At 36.4% G+C, this 20,598-nt stretch overlaps 1 protein-coding gene across 1 annotated transcript in view; it reads right to left on the bottom strand.

The window, feature by feature from the left end:
* The window catches only part of CACNA2D1 (calcium voltage-gated channel auxiliary subunit alpha2delta 1), a 396,917-nt gene that overhangs the window by 34,104 nt on the left and 342,215 nt on the right, over window positions 1-20,598 (bottom strand). Inside the window, exons 17-23 of the mRNA XM_082061285.1 lie at window positions 19,792-19,866; window positions 18,353-18,427; window positions 14,608-14,664; window positions 10,064-10,135; window positions 8,827-8,898; window positions 3,697-3,758; window positions 853-929 (exon numbers count right to left, since the gene is read on the bottom strand). Coding sequence (XP_081917411.1) covers window positions 853-929; window positions 3,697-3,758; window positions 8,827-8,898; window positions 10,064-10,135; window positions 14,608-14,664; window positions 18,353-18,427; window positions 19,792-19,866 — 490 coding nt within the window. The remainder of the gene's footprint in view (window positions 1-852; window positions 930-3,696; window positions 3,759-8,826; window positions 8,899-10,063; window positions 10,136-14,607; window positions 14,665-18,352; window positions 18,428-19,791; window positions 19,867-20,598) is intronic.

The following is a 20,598-nucleotide window of genomic DNA, read 5'->3' as shown; positions in this document are numbered from 1 at the left end:
ATCACTGATTATTAAAAACTTGCCATATTCTACTTCATATGAAGGAGGCAATTAGAGAGGACAGTGATTTAGTGCTAACCAAGTTTTCTCTAAACTATCAGTCTCTATGCCTGTCAGAGAGATTCATAGTGTTTTTCTAACTTTCTATTTAACTGCGTATTTGTTCAAGTTTATTGTAACACTTGGAAAAAGTTAAAAGGATGTGATGGGTTTTATTTTGTCTACTATCTAGATTACAGTTAAACTAGACCTAATAAACAAAAAGCACTTGAATACTCACAAGTATAATCTCCAATTATCTCGCCAGAATCTGTAAATGGCTTCAAATTAGTCTAATCCAAAAATACATTACAAGCATCCAGTAAAACTATTTTTAAAATGCAAAATAAAACCCAAGCTGCAAGCCAAACCCAACAGTGCTTTCACATTATTCCTATGGGCAGCAGAGGTAATTTGCTAAATATTATACATAACTACTGCAACAATAACAAAAAAATGCTTTACTTCTATAGTCTATATCATGACATTTAGCTAGCAGACTGAAAAAAATAGTATTCAGACCCTTAAAATGACAGCAACAGAGGATACACAAAGCAATGATTCTATAGGCACAGAGCAAGGGGGGGAAGGATCGTCAGTGGAAGTGGGGTACCTGCACATATTCTATCTTTATAGAATATTTCTTGTACCTTGGATGTTACAATGGGTTAGAATCATTGCTGCAGAATTTGGGTACATCACGGTAACATTAGTGAATTCCATCAAATTTATGAATTTTAAACATTGCTTTTTTAAAGTGAATCAGAGGCTTGGCAATAGTAGGCAAAACCAGGGAACCTTCATAGTACTTACATCTGGCTTGTGTTATTTGGTTTTCTATTTTGGCTTTAATATAATAAAAGCTGTATGATGGTAACACCAATGCCAAACTGCAATAGAAATGAGACAAATAAAGCAATTATGTTATTTGCAGCAGTTTTCCAGTTTCAGCTTCTATGTGTTTTGAAAGCAATTAACAAGTTTGGAAGTTGGATTGTCATGAGAGGAGACAGTCACACAATGAACATACCAGGCTGACACTTTGTAACAGATATAATAAGTCAGTTCATGCTGGTCTTGAAGTTTCCTGTACTTATTTTCATCCGTAGATGTGCATTTAAAGTAAATATACTTTTTAACAGATGAGCAAGGAATTTCCAAATAATTGCAAATAATAAAACACATGATTTCTTGTATCTTCACCTAACACATTTAGCATGCCAATGTAACACATCAAAATGATCAGTGACTGTAACAAAACAAACATGTAATACTGCACTGATTTGCATGCATCACATGATGACAGACTCTCCTTTTACTAATCAGACAATTACCACTATTCATTACAAATATATAAAAGGTGAGTGTCAGGAGGATGGAGCCAGGCTCTTCTCGGTGACAACCAACGGTAGGACAAGGGGTAATGGGTTCAAACTGGAACACAAGAGGTTCCACTTAAATTTGAGAAGAAACTTCTTCTCAGTGAGGGTGACAGACACTGGAACAGGCTGCCCAGGGGGGTTGTGGAGTCTCCTACTCTGGAGACATTCAAAACGCGCCTGGACGCCTTCCTGTGTAACCTCACCTAGGCGTTCCTGCTCCAGCAGGGGGATTGGACTGGATGATCTTTTGAGGTCCCTTCCAATCCCTGACATTCTGTGATTCTGTGATTAAGAAATCTATCTGGCAATACATGAATCCACATTACATTCAAGATGCAAAATATTTTCTTGAATCATGCAGTCAACACTAAAAACCTTTGAACATCATTGTGTAATAAAATTTTAATATTTACAAAGCATTTTCATTTTTTTTTTTTTAGATTATGCTTATTTTTGTTAAAAAAAAAAAATGTGTCTTCTTTTTGCAACTAGATTCAATGCACCTGTAGAAGAACTAGTTCTGAAAAGGTAGACAAAGAACAGGAGGTACGAGTCATTAAAGAGGTATCTCATCTTTCACATCACATCCTTAATATTTGCACTTGGATTTCATGACTGCACAACTGCAATGGTTTCTAATGGATAGCAGCAGAAATTAACATTAAAAGAGTTGTACAATTGAGCCATAAATGAGATGACCTTTAATGATACATTTGCCATTTAAACAGAATGTAAGAGAGATTGCTGAATATTTTGTGGTAGCCTCTACCAATGCTCCCCTAGGGAAATCAGGAGCAGTTTACCTGTCATTAACAGTTACTGCTAGCAGAAATTGCTAATTAAAATCTATAATTTTATGTTTAATAGGTTTGCTGCAATGTGACTCCATGGATTTATTGCTGTATCTCATGCCAGGGAGCTCAGTAAGAATAAAGAAGTCATATAATTCAACCATATTTCTTTACTGATTACTAGATGGCATAGTCTCATCAAAAACTTTGTTTTATTGCAGACTATAAAGATAGAGGCAGTTCAACAGGAAAATGGGATGCTGAATAAAAAACAAAGTCCTGCATGTGCATTCTCTTGTTAATACTGATTTGTTTGGTTGGTTTTTAAATACATATAGATTAATGTTTGTATTCCCCTTGGCTGTATACCTGTGCAGAACATGAAAAAATGGGAACCAGCTTGGCTGAGTACTACTGTAATTCAACACAATAAAAGTATTGTGTTGGTAATTTGACTTAACATGTGTACCACTGAGTTTTGAATCAGAGTAGTTTAGCTTTTGAGGGACTTGGTAAAGCTTAACTTTTGGATAATGTAAAGTTCCTACATTCCTTTAATGTCACAGACCCATCTGCTTAAATGAGTTTGAAATAATATGCATGCCAAAGCTGCATTAGAGGGGGGCTGTACTTTTACCCATTACTTCATTTGTTCCTGCTGCCATTCTTCATAGGAGTTTTATATGCAAAACAGTATCAGTTCTATTAGGCTGGTGCAAAAGTAATTTAAGTTCTTGCATTGTTGAAACTTTGCCTAATCCACCACCTGACATCTCGCCAACTGCATATTACTTCTTCAAGCACCACCTCAACAACTTTTTTGTGGGGAAAATGCTTCCATAACCAACAGAATGCAGAAAATACTTTCCAAGAGTTCATTGAATCCTGAAGCATGGATTTTTATGCTATGGGAATGAGCAAACATATGTTTTGTTGGCAAAAAATGTATTGATTGTAATAGTTCCTGTTTTGATTAATAAAGATGTGTTTGAGCCTAGTTCTAATGATTTAAAATTCACGGTCCTAAACCGCAATTACTTTTGCACCAACCTAGTATTTAGTTAAAACTTGTCACAAATAGATAGTGCATATTACAACAACAACACAGAGACAATGCAAAGAAAAGGTGAAATAAGAGGAGGAATCTAAGAGAAAGTGTACATTTCAGAATCAAAGTATGGTGCAATACAGAAAGTAGGAGGAAAAGTGAGATTCTTAACATCAATCATAAAAGACTTTTCTTCCTGCATACTGAAATACTGCAGTGATAAATCTCAACAGTTGGATGAATGACTGAGGTTCTGGTCCTTAGGCAAAGTAACAGTTCCGAGCTGTAAAGGAACCCAGCAAATCCTACAGGCCCGGACACAAGACGATATGATCCTGACTTTGCTAGTATAGAAAATATAATGCTAAAAGACTAACCAAAATAACAAAAAGGAATTTAATGACACAAAAGAACTCAGAGAACAGAAATTAATTACCTGTAATCAGTGCCATTCACAGCAGTCCATGTGTATGTTCTGTTTCCTTTATCAATATATCTCTGCAAAGAGATATTGGTGAAAAAATAAATCATTGACTCTGAAGCTTCAATAAGCATGCCATTTTATTGAGAAATACAGCATAAAATCAAGCACAATCTGATGGAATTCTATTTATTATTTTGCCAAAAGCATGACTGAGCTGCAATTCATTTTCTTAAACATTTTCCAAACTTATATTATGCAAAAGAATAACCTATATCCTTTTTATTAACATTAAAGAAACACAAATATAAATAGAACCATAGAAATATGACCTTTTTCCCATTTAAATTCATTAGCCAGGGCAATACAAACCTTTTTTCTATGTGATTTAAATTTGATAAAATATGTTATTTTCTTTATGGACCATAATGTTAAATAATGAAAACAAACAAACAAAAAAACCCCACAGTTATAAAAAGAAGACTCTTTAACAACAAAAACACCCAGTACCTGTCTTTTCAGGTCACAGTACCAGTGGCTAAATGCATTTAAATTTGAGTCAAATGTACAGGCACAGCTAGGTATAGGCACCCCATGCTAAACTTACATGTGTTTCTAATCTCATTAGGAAACTTGCATTTGCAAAAAAATTTAACATGGAAATAAATGTTTATTTTTAAATAATACATTAGGATAAACTTTACCATTTATTTTCTTTTGGTATGAAAAATTATGTGACAGACAGAGTCTTACAGGTCCCCATAGATTTAATCATTAATGCACCTGGCTGACATTGTTTTACTCCATTTTCCACTTTGTAAACTACAAGTTTTTGCCAACTGCAACATATTATTATTTTACAGTCAGAGATTTGTAAGTATGCCGGCAATAAACTCTGTGCAGCTGTTGCACTGCAACATTATAAATATCAGTGAAAGGTACCACAGGTATACATCTACGTTTTTTCTTTCCGTGCAGTAAAACAAAAGTGTAAAAATGACCGTGCTTACGAGAAAGAGGTGTCTTTTTGACATTTATGATTTGAAACCCTCTCATTACTTGGCTGCTGGTTTTCAGCACAGCATGACAGTGTAAATAATTTGTCATTTTGAAAAGAAAAAGAAAAAAAAAGAGAAAAAATATACGCATGTATCAATGACTGATACCATGATATATTTTATTTTTAAGGTAAAAAGATGGCTTAAGAGATTCCTATCCAAGCCTTTTATATTTAATAATGTGCCTACACTATTCCTTCAGCTCAATAATAAGCACACATGTGAACCTAGTGCTGGCAGCCCCTCCAAGTCCGTCGTAGTGCTGTGTGCCACACATCATATACGTTGGCAAGAGGAAAGTAGTGCCCAGGGTGGATGGGAAGGAAGAGAGAACTGGGCTCATATTAAATCTGGCTGCTACCAGTACTGTGAAAGTGCTTGAAAGCAAATTGACTGAAATGTCCCTTCAAACATAATGCAGGAGATGACAGGTCCTCACACGTCAGCTCCTATTTACCTTCGTCCGCTTCATTACTAAGCAACGCAAGACCATCTTCCCCTGAGCTGATTGCTGCCAAACAATCTACACGTTATTGCAGTTTTTGTGACCCTTCAGTTTTCACTCCTGCCCACCCTAGCTGCCCGAATGTGGCAACACTTCTGTTCCTATGGCATCTTCTTTGTTAGCTGGAAACCCCCTGAGGCCTTGGGAGACTTCAGCACACCCCACCCACGATTGCTAAGGGTCCAGTCTCTATGCTGTAGCATGAGGTCATCTCCCAAGACACTGCTGGGGCCAGCTGCAACACAAAAGGAAAGCAATGCAAACTTCAACCAAAAAGCAAAACAAAAAGGCCATCAATTTCAAGCCTCAAGACTGCAACTGTCAGTTCAGAGCAACTGACCACACCAGCCCTTTTTATAAGAAAATATATAAAGCTATCAATTCCTAAGTGATGCGTGGCTCATGCGTGGCCCATGGTCTGAAGCAGCTTTATTCTGGCTCTAGCAGCCTGGAGCTGGAAAGGTGCAAGGCTTGAAGCAGTCACCACTGCCAGCCACCTCTCGTTCATCCTCAGAGAGGTCCAAGTAGAGGAAGAAATCTTGGGCCATGATGCAAGGGAAGGTGAGGGAAATTAATGTCACTGAGAAGCATCTGGGATCAAAAGGCCTGGGATATTCTATTCTGGTATGGATTATCATCTTGGATAAACGTAACCGACACATTCTCATACACTCAGGGACATCACATTCTGCCTGCCCTGATGCTGTAGCAACTCTTGCATTTGCAAGTGTAAATGTTTCCCTTCCTTCTTTGGGCAAACAGTCACAGGACCAACAGTTTCGGGTCTTTGTCACCACATAGCCTGAGAAATGCATTCACAGCCACTAATGCAACTGCTTGGATAACCCCAATGTCCTTGTAGTTTGAAGAACTTCTAATCCTCCCTTTTCTATCCATCTACACAGAGCCCTTTTCACCCACAAGCTTGGAAAGGCAGTCCTTAAACAAAACAAGTCTGAAATTGTCCCAATAAGTCCTTCCCTTCAGGAGCAGCTTATGCCCAATGCAGATGCCAGCAGGACTTTGGACCTTCCAGCAGTGGGTCAGGAATGACCCAGTCTCCCTTCAGAACAGGGGGACAGGATGGTGGCTTCCTAAACAGGACAGGTTCCTGACATAGGTGAGGCAGCAGAACTGACATCAGAGGGGAAAAGAAGGCCCCATTCATTACCATCCTCCAATAGAGGAACCATTCAGGAAAAGGAACTTCACACAGTAGGATTTCCCCATGGACTGAAGAGCAGCATTGTAAAGCCTTACTCAAGAGGCTTGGGACAGGGGCTTTATTGTGAGAAAGCACTGAAGAGAGTCCTTGCAGAAGGTAAGGCAACTGCTGGTACAGGTCTTTACTTTAGAAGAACATGGGAAGAGGTGAAAGGCAGCATGAAACTGTATACAGAGAAGGAACATGGGTATGTTTAATAAGATGATGGGATTCAGGTCAAGGACTATAACTTATGGGTGTGCCTTTCATCTGGACAATGTAAGTATATAAACCTTGCGTTGATTTCTTTCATAGAGACTGAAGTAGAAAAGTATAACTCTGCTGCCTACGTGATTACATGACCATCATCACCATCATCTTTCAACTAAGACCATCTACAGTCACATTTGTTTGCCTCCACTGAAGCTGAGGTTTTGTACTCAAGAAGAGAGTATGTAAGATTCTGTGCTTTCTGAACAGAGTATCAGAATGAAGACTTAACACTGAGGCAAATTCCCTAGGCTCTGCAGTATGATAAAATACCATGATAACTTTTCTACAACAGTCACAATCTTGTTAGCAGGGAGTTGAACGAATATACAGGTTTCAACCTGTCTCCTCACAAGTGGAGAAACATAACAAGTAAAGCCACTGATCTCCTCAATGACACCCATAGCTCAGGAATGAAAAATGCCTCTGAGGGTTTTTTTACACTTGTGAAGATCCTGAGCATGGCTTCATGTCCTTATCTGCACTCCTTTTAAATGATATTATCAGAAGCATCTTCCTTTGTCAAATCCAGTGCAGATACTAAGAGGCTGAGGGTTGGTCGTGAGATGAGCACACCAGCTCAAGTGACATTAATATGTTCCCAAAGGTCTGTGATGGAACCAAGTGAACATGACCTTGATGTTGTAAAATTGTAGCATGGATGAGTGATCAAAACATGTTTCAGAAAATTCAGCTCCACTTTCAGACTCATCTAGCAAAGGCAACATATGCATTGCCATTAATTTTCACCCAGCAAGACATGGAAGTTTCTAAAACATTTAATGCAAAATTAGACTAGGACTATGATTTATTTTTTTTTTAAGTATCAAAATGAGAATATGTATATAGGAATCTTCCACCATCCCATGCAGAATTGAGTCAGAGGACAGATAAGAGGAACTTTGCAGTATTGGGCATTGCTTGATTTCATCTGGAGAAAAACTAAAACAGAGTTTAAAAGTCACAGACATCTACTGTCCATTGAACGGAGTATAATTAATGAATGTGCTGCTTTTGACAGAATGAAAAAAAAACAAACCAAACCAAACCAAACCAAAAACTTAAACTCTGATAGCTGATTTCCTATCAATTCAACTGGATTAGATTCTGTACCATATGTCTGGTGATAATTATCTTTTACCTGGAACATTCTACCATTTAAATACAAACAGCAGAGCCATTGGAAATAGCAAAGTGACAGAACATCAGGAGAGGGCAGCTAATACTACACATGAAAAACTAACTGCACACAACCAAACAATTCTGCTGATTATTCTTATAGTGTGCTTATATATACAAGGGTTGTGTACCATCTGCTTGATGTTTGATTTGCTTCACATTCTTCTGCTAAGTCATTACATTAGCTATCTTCAAGCTGGTTTACATTCAGAGTAAAACAGTTTCAAAAAGCTGTTGTGGAACTATGACTGTAGGGCATACTCTGGCCAGAACTGCTCCTTTGGCACATCAATCATAATTTCCTCTCATTAAGGTCCCCAAGAAGTAGAACATACATGTAAGAATTCGTATAAAATGTGAATATTTCCTATTTCTAGGAAACATGTCTGTCTTATTAGAGAAACCAGTAGCAATCTCTATCAGGAATTAGCATTTTGGACAAGAAAATAAAGAGCTTAAAAACTATTCAGAAAGCACAAGTCCATAATATAAATGTAGGATGAATTTGCTTATCCCAAACAGTGTTTGTTTATGGCATATAAATGTTCTTTTTTCCTCACTACTTTTTTTTCCCATTCAACCACAATATAAACTACCAAACCCATCCTCACACATCTCTGCAAACAAATTAAGTACTTTGTTTTGGGATTCATACACAGAAGTAGGCTGGGTCCATTTCCTGGTGACCAGGGTGTAAGACCTCATCAACAACTGCCTGATTGATGGTGCACCAAAGAAACCAAGAAACAAAACAATTCCTCTTTTCATGAGCACATAATTTCTTTTACTATAAGCCAGTGAAACCAGCAAATCTAGAGGAAAAAATGATACAAACTGACATTGCAAAATGAACATCTTTTCACCATTTCACAGTATTTTTATGATTTTGTTTGTTCCTGTAAATATAGTAGCCTGTGTTCCTATCTTACCTCATCTTGGGACTTGACCAACGTTTCAAATGTTTTTTCTCCACTTTCTCCATCTATCATTTTTTTCCGAATCTATTGGCAAAGAAGAAAAAGAAAGAACTAGGTGTTGCCTGTAACATAAGTAATCTTTTCAGTGATTCAAATTATTTAATAGAAACACAGAAAACAGTAATGCATCTGAAAGTCATAGCTCTTCAAAAAAAAAAAAGTTTATAATTTTCAGATTTTTCTAATTAGAAGTTGCTTTATCCAAATATATTCTGAACCAGTAGCATTATGAAGCAACAATTCTGGTACAATTCACATAGCAAAACCATCCCATACAACTCCTTGATGTTGGGCATCAGAGGGAGTATGAATTGTGTCTAGATGAGAACGAACGTTTCTAGAATTTCTCATGCCTCCCAGCACATCTGTGTGATTCTTTCTGGTTGTAGCGGTGATTCACAAAAACATGTTTTAAAACCAATCTGTCACTAATTCATCTCTGAAGCAAGACTTTTAAAGAAACTTAAAGTGGAATTTAAAGATAAGAAGAACTGCTGATTTGTGTCATTATGGAAGAATAATTTCAAACTAAGTGGAAAAATATTTGATCAAAACCTGGAAGATTTTAAAATAAAAATCCCAAATAAAACAAAAATAACAAACTTTTTAAAAATTCCGATTTCCAAATGTATTACAAAATCAAGCACCAAATTCCATATATAGGAACACCAATAGGAATATATATATATTCTATATATAGGAACACCAATTCCATATACAGGAATTAATTTTATTGTAAATACTTAACTTTATTTCTCAGTTCTCTCTCACCATAGCACAAAGTTTGCATTAGTAAGAACAGAGAAATATTGTTAAAGTATTTCAGCCAATATATTAATATTTAATTAAAAAGTGTTCTGTTCTGAAAAAAATTAGGGGACTTGATGACCCTTGTGGGTCTCTTCCAACTCGAGACATTCTACAATTCTACTAGCCTCCTCCCCAGGATTTGCCACTTAATGTAAAAGAATTATTAAAACAATAACCATGATATCTTTCAAAATCACAGGAATATAATGCAATGTCCTTAGCTACAAATAGTACCAGGTCTAATTTGTTTCATTATAATTTCATTTTTCTATTATGGTGAAATAGATTCCCATTCAAAATCTAGAACATTTATTGCTTTTAAGTTACTATACAGTAAAATACAAGCAACAACAGGTTCTAAGAAAACAGATTATCTCACCTCAACTTTAATATCATTTTCCAATTCGGCGTCTAAAAAATCCAGTGTAACAGGTTCCTGGGATTTAGGATTCTGAAGCAGAAGATATTGGACAATGAAATAATAAAGACAGAGCACTATAATGTTACAAATCATTCTAATCCCTCCATCTCAAAGTCAGCTACTTAACTGGGCTTACTTACCCATCTATTTTAATCTCCTACAGTATGACAAATTTCTAGTGGCCCTTTCTCATTTATTTTACTAATTGGACAGAGACATTGATTGGACAAGTGAAAATCAAATTAACACTAATGGCCAGTGTCCATCTACAGTCTGTCATCTACGAGACTCATGTTGGGAAGCTGCTGTTATGTCTCGGACTGGAAAGGTGGAAGAAGATGCATCAGAGGAACCATCAGACATGAATCTCTCAATAGGTCTCCTACCTCCAAGAAGGGAGAGAGAAATCTGGGAGAGTTTTGCAGCTGATCAGTAAGATGGGGCAATTGTACTCTTCTGCAACTTTGCCAAAAACAGACTGCAGACTTGCTGTTATAAGGTAGCAATTACAGCAAGTGATTCAATGTTATAAAAAATAAAAATCACTTTTATTGTCAGTATTGCAGGACTTCCCTGAGCTTCTTCCAGTTTTGACTGCATTTCTCTTGACATCTCCGTTTAGGAGACAGAAACCTGTAGTACAGAAATACTGTGACCCAGTAGCTTCAAGACCTGAGGAGCATCCATGATGTCAACCCTCCACTACGGAGAACAGAAAAGTTTGGTGGTGCACACCTCTAGTAACTCTGTTCCCAAGGGCTGAAGGAAAAACATTATACTGAGCTGTTTCTAGCTCTGTTGAACTAGCTCAAACTACCCTCCACCCTCTACTCCCTTCTCAGGGAGTACTTGGACAGAGCCAACTTCTGCACCAGTTCTTAGGAATCTAACTAATTTTTTAAGAAATTTTGGCTAAGCCCCATTGACTTTGTATTATGGTCAAATATTATTAACTATTCTTAACTGTGGTGTAAAAATCCTCAATCCTTATCACACAGTAGTAAATTAATGCAGCCAACTTATGAGGGATCTTTAGGAAAAAGAGTATGGGGATATATTATTTCATCATTTAAATCTGATAGTTAAGAATAGAAGATGAAAAAAGTCCAGTTTTAGTAATTTATTTTGATTGATAGTAATTTGCTTTGTGTAATAGGACAGTTCAAAGGATCACAAGGCCTAGTTTTATCATCCATTGAGCACTGTTTCTTATCTAATTAGAAACACAAGAACTTTAGAGGATTTCAGTGATTTGGCTATACTAACTTATTTACAGGGTAGACTAAAGTGTTTTATTTCAAAATGATGATTACATTCTTTCTATCCTAACACTCCCTGGCACAGGTACATGACACATGTACCTGTGACTATGTTATCAAAGAATGCAAGCAAGTTTCATCACAATTTAGGTATGCATTTCCAGTTCATACTGGAACAAAGTAAGGTCCTGAATAGCTGGTAAAAGATGACTTCATCTAAAAGTCTGGAGCATTAAGAGCTTAACAGTAGTCTTTATTTTCAAGACTGTAGTATAGAATAGTGCTAGAAGAAGAAAGATTATTCCTTCATATTCTTGAGGAACAAGTGTGCATGTTTCTGGCTATATCACAGTATCACAGTATCACAGTATGTTTGGGATTGGAAGGGACCTCAAAAGATCATCTAGTCCAATCCCCCTGCTGGAGCAGGAACACCTAGGTGAGGTCGCACAGGAACATGTCCAGGCGGGTTTTGAACGTCTCCAGAGAAGGAGACTCCACAACCTCCCTGGGCAGCCTGTTCCAGTGCTCTGTCACCCTCACTGAGAAGAAGTTTCTTCTCAAATTTAAGTGGAACCTCTTGTGTTCCAGCTTGATCCCATTACCCCTTGTCTTATCATTGTTTGCCACTGAGAAGAGTCTGGCTCCATCCTCATGGCACTCACCCTTTATATATTTATAAACATTAATAAGGTCCCCCCTTAGTCTCCTCTTCTCCAAACTAAAGAGACCCAGCTCCCTCAGCCTTTCTTCATAAGGGAGGTGCTCCACTCCCTTAATCATCTTCGTTGCCCTACGCTGGACCCTCTCCAGCAGTTCCCTGATATGGTATCATTGATTTTCTTAGCAAGTAAGACTTACTGTCTGCTAAGAGAAAAGTCAATAAATTTATTCTCAGAGAGAAAATATGCATTGGAAAAATTTCAGATAAAGATTCCAAATTCCAACTGATCACTTCAAATAAATGTTTATGTTCCTATTTATATATGATAGATAAGACTAGTAACTCTCTCCTAATTCCAAACAGTTTAATTACTGTTATGCAGCTGTTTTTTCCCCCCAATAAATCCACACTCTCAAAATAAACAACAGAAGGCTAAAATGTAAAAATAAATTAAAAAATACATTTTCTTACATGCAATGGATAATGAATAGCATGGTCAAACCCAAACAGCATGCATGAAGGCATTGCCATGGCAGAGGAGGCATTTGTGAAGTTCACATTCCATTTCAACACACAAAGGAACAGAGGAAAAAAGAAATGGTAAAAAAAAGAAAAACAAAAGCCACCACATCAAACCAAGGTCAATATTCATTTCAAATGATAACCTGGACTAGCCATAGTTAAGGAGTCCCAAAGACAAAATAGTCAACTTTAACAGTCTGCCAAAATTCAGGTATAAATTAGCTATTTGTTCTTGTTCTTTTTTAGTCTTACATTATATCACCACACATTCTTTATAAAGGTACTCATTAATGACTCGTAATAGATGAAGAAACTGAGCATGTATAGATCCATTATGTGATGTGCCCAAGGCACAAAGAAATCCATTAGAAATTAGAACAGAAAACTTCTAGACCCATACTTTAAATGGAAGATTATTTTCCCCGCTATATCTTTTTCCCCCAATAATGTGTTTTTACCAGTATTTGGGCTCCATAATTTTTTCTTCCAAGGTTGCCATTTAGTAGGGTTTATTCCAAGCCATGAAGAAACAAACTTACTGTTCAGTTTGCTCTTCTCTATCCAGTCATGCACACGACATGACTAGAACAAGCGCAACACCACCACATTCACCAGCACAACTTAATAAAACAAAACAGAAATAAATCACTAGCAATGAAGCATGCAAATAAAGGGAGTGCAATCTATTTTCAGCATGACAAATAAAGGTAAAGGTCTATTACTTCAATGACAAATCAAGAAGGAAACAAAGAAAGAAAGAACTGGTGCAGCAACGTAAAAAAATGTTCATTAAAAAGTCATTGTTGTGTGTTTTGGGAGGTCAGTGTTCTCACAAATTCTATGGAAGTCTTCTTTGGTGTGAGTTGCAGCAGCCTAGTTCCTACTCATACCTGCAGTACTAATGAAGACACAGGCTGTTTAGGCTTTTAAAATAAAAGACGGTGAGAAGGCAGCAAAATCCTGAGCCTCAGAGGGAGACCCAGGGGATCTGGAGTGGATGGGAGTCCCGAGTGGCACCTCCCTGGGCAGCCAGCACAGCCAGGCACACCCTGCACCAGCCACATCTTATCCCGGCACACGGAGGAGCCAAGGGAGCTTTGAAAATTGAGATTGTTTTATGTTCCAGTGCTGCTTTCTCCAGTGCAGAAACACAACTCTAGCCCAGAGGTGTTTTTCTAGATATGGTATAAACACAGTCACTACAGTCTTGGTGAAATCACTGAACTCAATTAGGTCAGGATTTTACACCATGTTTTCTTGGTACTGTTAAGCAAGCCACTGTTTTTGCATTATATCTTCCCATATGTGTAAGAAATTAACTGATATATATTAACTGATTAACTGATATATTACAGTTACATTAGCTGATAAATATATATACTGTACCTAATTTTGTTATTTTGCTAGTTACACAGTTAAGCTATTCCTTTAATGATTTTTAAGTTTTTGTGAGTGTTTTCTGCTCAGGGATAGAATTACATAACTGTTACTACTTTCCTTTTCCTTGTTTGCTTAATGGCAGTTAATCCTCTGGAGTTGGGCTTGTTACACCAAGAAATCTCATATAAATAGCAGACAAAACAAATGTCTTATGCTGACTTCCCCAGGAAAAAGAAAAAAAAAAAAAAAAAAAAAGAACAGTTTATTTGTATTCTTTAATGTAATACAGTATATACTGTACAATAAAACTTGGTAATAAGTCATGGGAATGATCTTCTCTTGACTTTGGATTTATCCAAGCAAAGCCAGCACAAGTAGTCTCTTTTTTTTCCAGTCTTCAAATTCATTTCAAAATCTGAAGAATAAGCTTTACAACACGGCTTTAATTAGCACCTATTAGTAAAACACCATAATTTGATGGAACGCCCTTCACTACAGCCAATAACATGTTTTCTATTATTTAAACAAGGAAGGATGCAAGCTTCATGCTTTGGAAGCTGTTTGTCAAAGTAAACAGTTCTCTAGTTAGATTTTCCTAGTAAGCAGGGCAGAAGCTTTCTAACTGTATTTCCAGGTCTATGCACTCTAATGCACTAATCACCTCCATCCAAAGTTACCTGTATATTGGGTCTCCTTTTTCTCAATTTAACTTTTGGTATGCCCACACCAATTTGCTGAAGTAACAAAAAAGCAATAATTTATATTTTTACACAATTAGTAAACAGCCTACACTATAGAATGGAAGTCTATATTCTCCAGCATACGTTTACTGGAACCAGAGACCGCATTCCGATCAAGATCTCTGATCTCCCTATCGGAATTACACACAGGTTTTGTCTAAGGAAATAAAAATCAGACGTGTTAAACAATGTGAATTAAGTTATCAGAGAGCTCTTCCTCCTACATACTCTGCCAAAATTAAAATGTAGAATGAGTTTCAAATTTTGTTTACTGTTACATCTGGTCTTAAAACCACTCCCTCTTACATTTCTTTCAAAACTGTGAACCATAAGACAAAGTACTGGATCTTACTGAAGACATCTGGACTTTTATATGGATTTTGATCAGAACTATAATGAAAATGAAGAAAAGGTTGCTAATCTTTAGAACAGATGCAGAAATGGAATTATTTACTGTTTTTAAATGTTATGTAATTAAGATTAATCTTGTTGACACAAGCTTAGGGCAGTCACTTCAGTGGTTACGCTTATTTGGTGGGGTATTCCCCTGTTCTCTCTCACGACAATGGGTAAAATACACGCACATGCGCACAGACACACAAAGAAAACTGGCAGAAGAACATAAAATTAAGCATTCGTTTATAACTAACTGCACGAACTTGAAAGATGGTATTTCAAGCAGTTTAAAGCTATATTAAAGTTAAAAAAGGTTTCCTCTGTTATGCTTTGACGTATAATAGTTTTTGTGTGCAAATAAGATGATGATGGGAAAGTTCTTAATGATTTTAATCCACTTTTGAACCTGACTTTCATTTAATGTTCTCAGCTGTGCAAATGACTTTACAGGTTCTGAATTTCTAGGGGTTTGTTTGTGAGTTGGTTGTGTTGAACCAGTTTTGATTTGAGGTAGCAGGTTTTCAGAAGCAAAGTAGAAGACATTCAGAAGTGACCACTGGAAGTTTAATACACCCTCACCTCTTCAAAGGTAAAGATGAAGCTATGATTTAGTTTACATCTATTGGAAAATTGCTGGCAAAGAGGGTTAAGATGTTGTTTGTTAATAAGTTAACAGCTACCGGGAGGTTCAACTAAAATTAATATGACATGTTAAAAGAGGTCCATGAGTTCTAAATACATCTGTCTTTGAAGTGTACCTTAGTTTAAAAACGTAGTTCTTGTATCAGTCTGAATAGCATGCATCACCCCAAACAAACTGGGAGTGAAAAAGTCTAGTCTGTGTAACTGTTAATAACAACAATAACAATAATGCATATGCTTAATATTATATTTAGACATTCTACAACAGAAAACATATCAATTATAAAACAACCGTTTTAAAAACATACTCTAAATCAAACATTTGAGCAGTATCTGAAAGCATCTCTGAACTTCTATATCCTTTTAAGTATAAAAAAACAAAGCCTGTGTCAATTAGTATCCCAATAAGCCATCTCAGTCTGGCTAGATTTATTTGGGATGAGCTGAGTTTTCACTCTCTAACAAAGGTTCTTTATTCTCCAGTGTTGCAATATAAAAGCACATGGGAGATGAACAGATTCCATATCCATCAGTTCCTCACAAGATTGTGCCTAAAATGAGAATACTGCATTGCTTCATTTTATATTCCTTCTGTTAACAACAATAGTTTCATTTGCATATCAGAAAAAGTTAAAGAAACTACTCGTCATCATCTGAATTTCTAATAATCTCTAATGAAGAAGAGATTCAGTCAGTAATGATGCATATATTAGTCTCAGAGCCATTTACCAAGCTAAATCGCCAGAACAAAAATTTTACTTTTTAACACATTAAAATCTAACGCATATATCCAAAATACGAAGCCCTTGTAAATTATGAAAACTCTATAAAATCCTTAATTTTCTTTTTTTCTTTTTCTTCTTCTTTCTTTTTAAAAGGGTCCTTTCAAAATAAATCAAAGGGGATATTTCATCAACAGTTAAGATCAAGTTATTCTTTCTCTTCTTCAGAAGCATGTTTTTTTTTTCCTTTCTTCTTTTGTTACACACTTGGCAAAAGATTTCAAACATATTCATTACTTCACCAGGAAATTAATTCACATATTCACAATGCTGACTTCCCCCAGCTTAAGAATTAAATGAATTACTGAAATATGTAGATGAATTGTTCATTTCTTTCTCTGCCTTTGGCAGTGAAAGATGGTGAAGTACTGAAAAGGGGGTCTGCTGTCCCCCTTGTACCTATGGTAAGACCTTCTGGTGAAGGAACAAGAGACCACAGTCCCACAGCCAAGAGGTTGAGGACTTGCTGCTATTCTGCCACAGGAACATGGCTGGGAGGAATAAAGTGATGGATATGCATCCAGTTTCAAAAAAAACACCACAGTATTTCCATGCCTAAAGGCAGCAAATACAGGTTTCTATTACTTAAGAAATTTAAAATGTACTAAGTGCTTAAAAATAACTTAGGAGTAGGGTACCACTAAAGTTTTAAAGCTATACTACACTTATTTGCCTGGGTATTGATGGCTTGCATTTATCTCGGCTATATATTTCTCAAACCATCTTAATGAGGAATTTTAATATTGACAACAGTACTACATGGATATATTATTTACTCTTCAGTAATTATAGTGATTCATTATTCTTTCTAACTTGTAAAAATAATCTGTACATTTCTCTCAATCTGGGGTGATTTTTTAAAAATTATTTTTAGTTAAATTTTAACTCTCTTTTATATAATGCTGCATTTGTGCACTATGAACTTGTGAGACAAAAATTGCTGAAAGCATGTTTCTACTGTAATTAAAATACAAACATTTTCATATATTCCACTAAACAGAAGACTGTTTGACATGGAGAAAGCCTTCACTAAAAGGAAAATATTTAAAGTTCTGATTTCAGAAAAAAAAAAATCATCCATACATTTTAAACATCTCATCAAAGCCAGGGAGGCAATTTATGTAAGGAGTTACATGTGATGTAGGAGTCCCTTCAGGGTCAGGACTACAGCCAGACTAAAGTACTGGGTTTAAATTCTCCTGAAATTTGAGGAAAGTTGAGTCCTAATCAAATTTAGATAAGGATTTCATCTTTAAAGATGAAAGAAGTTTCTCAAGTTGAACTACTAAAAATTCTAGCATTCTGGGAAAGAGTGCTCAGCTATATCCATCCCAGCTCTGCAGTTCAGGTTTCAGCTCTGGCAAACAGAAAATAAGCAAGTAAAGAAATACAAAAATACAAGAAAATACATTGTGTTTTCCCCTGATTTCCATGGTTTTGCAAGTATGGAAGTTTCAGTTTCTGAAATAAGAAATAAACCTGTACACTAGTAACCTCCTCAGAGTTTGCTTCAAGAGCATCTTGTAACACACTACAAGTTCTTCACAATGATATTCCAGTAGTTGTTTTTATATTAATAGGTGTACTAAAACATTTATTTCACATACAAAAATGTGTGTGTAAAATATACATACTTTTATTTTATTGATAACTAAATTCAATATAAGTGCTGGTCTTTGTGCTGACTAAAGCAGATTTGGAAGAAGCCATACATGCACCATGGATTTTCTTGACACCCCCACAACTGAGAAATCTTTACTGTTGTTTTCTAGCTGTCTGGTACATTCGGCAGATCTTAGATTTTTCTGTATTTCTGACAATGCCCCCACAGTATAGAGAAATAAATAAGAAGTTTTTCATACCTTTGGTTGGAGATTTGGATGAAGTAGCACATACCCATTAGGATCAATTGCAAAATAGTATCCGTTTGGACAAAGCTGAAAGAAAAAAAATGAAGTTCAGCATTCTAAGGTTTTAGAGCAATAAAGAATTAATTGTTTCCCAGCAATGGCCACATTAGGAAAATACATTCCCTCAGGCATCATGAAATACATGAGGTATTAACATACAGAAGGTAATTTCTCAGTAATTACTCTGTTAGAACCATAAACTTGGAGTATAATTTGGGCTGACGGGACCACTGGAGGTCACCTGGTACCACCCTTCACTGAAAGCAGAGCTAACTTCAAAATAAAATCCAACCTCAAATTTGGATTAGGTTTCAAAGGGTCTTTGAATACCTCCAGTGGCAATTTCACCATCTTGCTGGGCAATGTGCTGCAGTGTTTAACCACCCTCACAATGATTTTGGGTTTTGTTTGTTTGTTTTTTCCTTATTTCCAGCTGAAATTTCTGTTGCCACAACTATGTCAATTGCCTCTTGTCTTTTGCTATGAACCTTCAAGAACTGTCAAGGTCCATCATTCCTATAACTCCCATTAGGTAACCCTTTAGGTTTCTTTTTCAGTCTGGACAAAGCCAGCTCTTTCAGCTTCTCCCCAGCCACTTCGTCAAGTTAGCGGCTCTGTGCTGGACTCTGTCCAGAGTTTCTGTGTATTTCTAGTAATTAGGAGATCCACGTTGGCCGCAGTATTCCCAATGCAGGTGTTGGTCGCATAGCTGGCCTGCTTTACTGCAAGGACACGCTGCTAACTTCTGGTCAGCTTGTCCTCCTCTAAGACCCCAGGCTCTTTCCTGCCTTTTGAGGCATTCTGTCCCAGACTGTACTGTGGCATGGGATCATTCCATTCTAGATGCAGAACTTTGCATTTGCCTTTGGTCAAATTTGTGATGTTCCTTTGCTTCCTCAGCTGCTGTTTTCAACAGTACTAGCTATTTTCTTAGAAATTCCCCAGTTAGAAGTCTAAATATATAAATCAATCCTACTGAGTAGGGTACAGACAGATACATATATAAAATAACTTTTCTATAAAGAACTGTCCTATATAAATGCTAAGTATTATTAGCTGAAATGGTTATGTACTCTACACTGGCATAAGAAGCAGACACTCAACTAAACAGCTGTGCCATAAGCTACAGGAAAATAATGACTTGGAATATTTCCCCCAGTGTAAAAGCTGGCTTCTACAGATGCATCCTGATGGACAGTTCACACAGAAGCACATATATGGCTGGAGAGAAAACCATCAGAAAATCTACAACAATGGAAAAGAGTATATAAAAGAAGCCTGCTGGTATTTTGACTTGTATCCAATCGTTGCTGTATGACTTATGAAAGAACATGCAAAGAAATCAGGCATAAATCTTACATAAAGAGAAACCACCAATGCAAGTAACGTACCGTAAATCGGGGTGTGAGTTTTTTTATGTCCTCCAAAGAGACATCAACACCCATTACTCCAAGAATCAGCTGATTCTGGCAAGATTCCAAAATGTTAGAATATGTTTGGCATATGTAAAATGCAAAATAAATGCAACAGTCAGTGAATTCAGATTTTGCCTTCCTCTCATTTGACAGATAATACTATTTTTTAAATAATATCCAAGTTCTTTACAATAGCATTCAATACATTTAGAATTTAGTGTAGAACATGAAAACTTTTTTATGAAGGCGAATATTGATGCTTTCTTCAATGAATAAACAATAAATGGTGGTAACAAAACAGGTGAAATCAAAAGTGATGCATTTATATTGCCAATGATGTAGATACTAAATTACTAACACCAATATAGAGCTACTATCACATGCATAGGTTGAGAAATTCCTAAGAGCCCAAAAACAATTGACCTCTTTTGGCAATGGCATAATGATGAATGAGAACAACAACAATAATCCATGACTACAACAAACATCAGCATTTGAAATCAGAGACTCACGCGCTACATTTACTTTACTTGTAATTTATTTTCCTGCTACAGAAAGGGTGGTAGTCATTTACATAGTACCACCTAACTCCTTTCTTCATATTAAATAAATTTGGAATATGTATTGGAAGACACACCTTGCAGCGTGTAACCTGAAATTCATGTAGAGACCTAAGTCAAGCAGTTTCAGGTTTTCCTCTTGTTCCATCCAGGTTCTATGTACTAGACCATGACTGTCTTACTTCTTAGAAAGACATTCTTTGATAAGTCTCTCACTTTGCAA

This window comes from Streptopelia decaocto (assembly GCF_964273445.1).
Source record: "Streptopelia decaocto genome assembly, chromosome: 1".
NCBI classification, from domain to species: domain Eukaryota; kingdom Metazoa; phylum Chordata; class Aves; order Columbiformes; family Columbidae; genus Streptopelia; species Streptopelia decaocto.
Note: the sequence above shows the minus strand (reverse complement) of the source record. Positions and strands in the feature narration are given on the sequence as shown.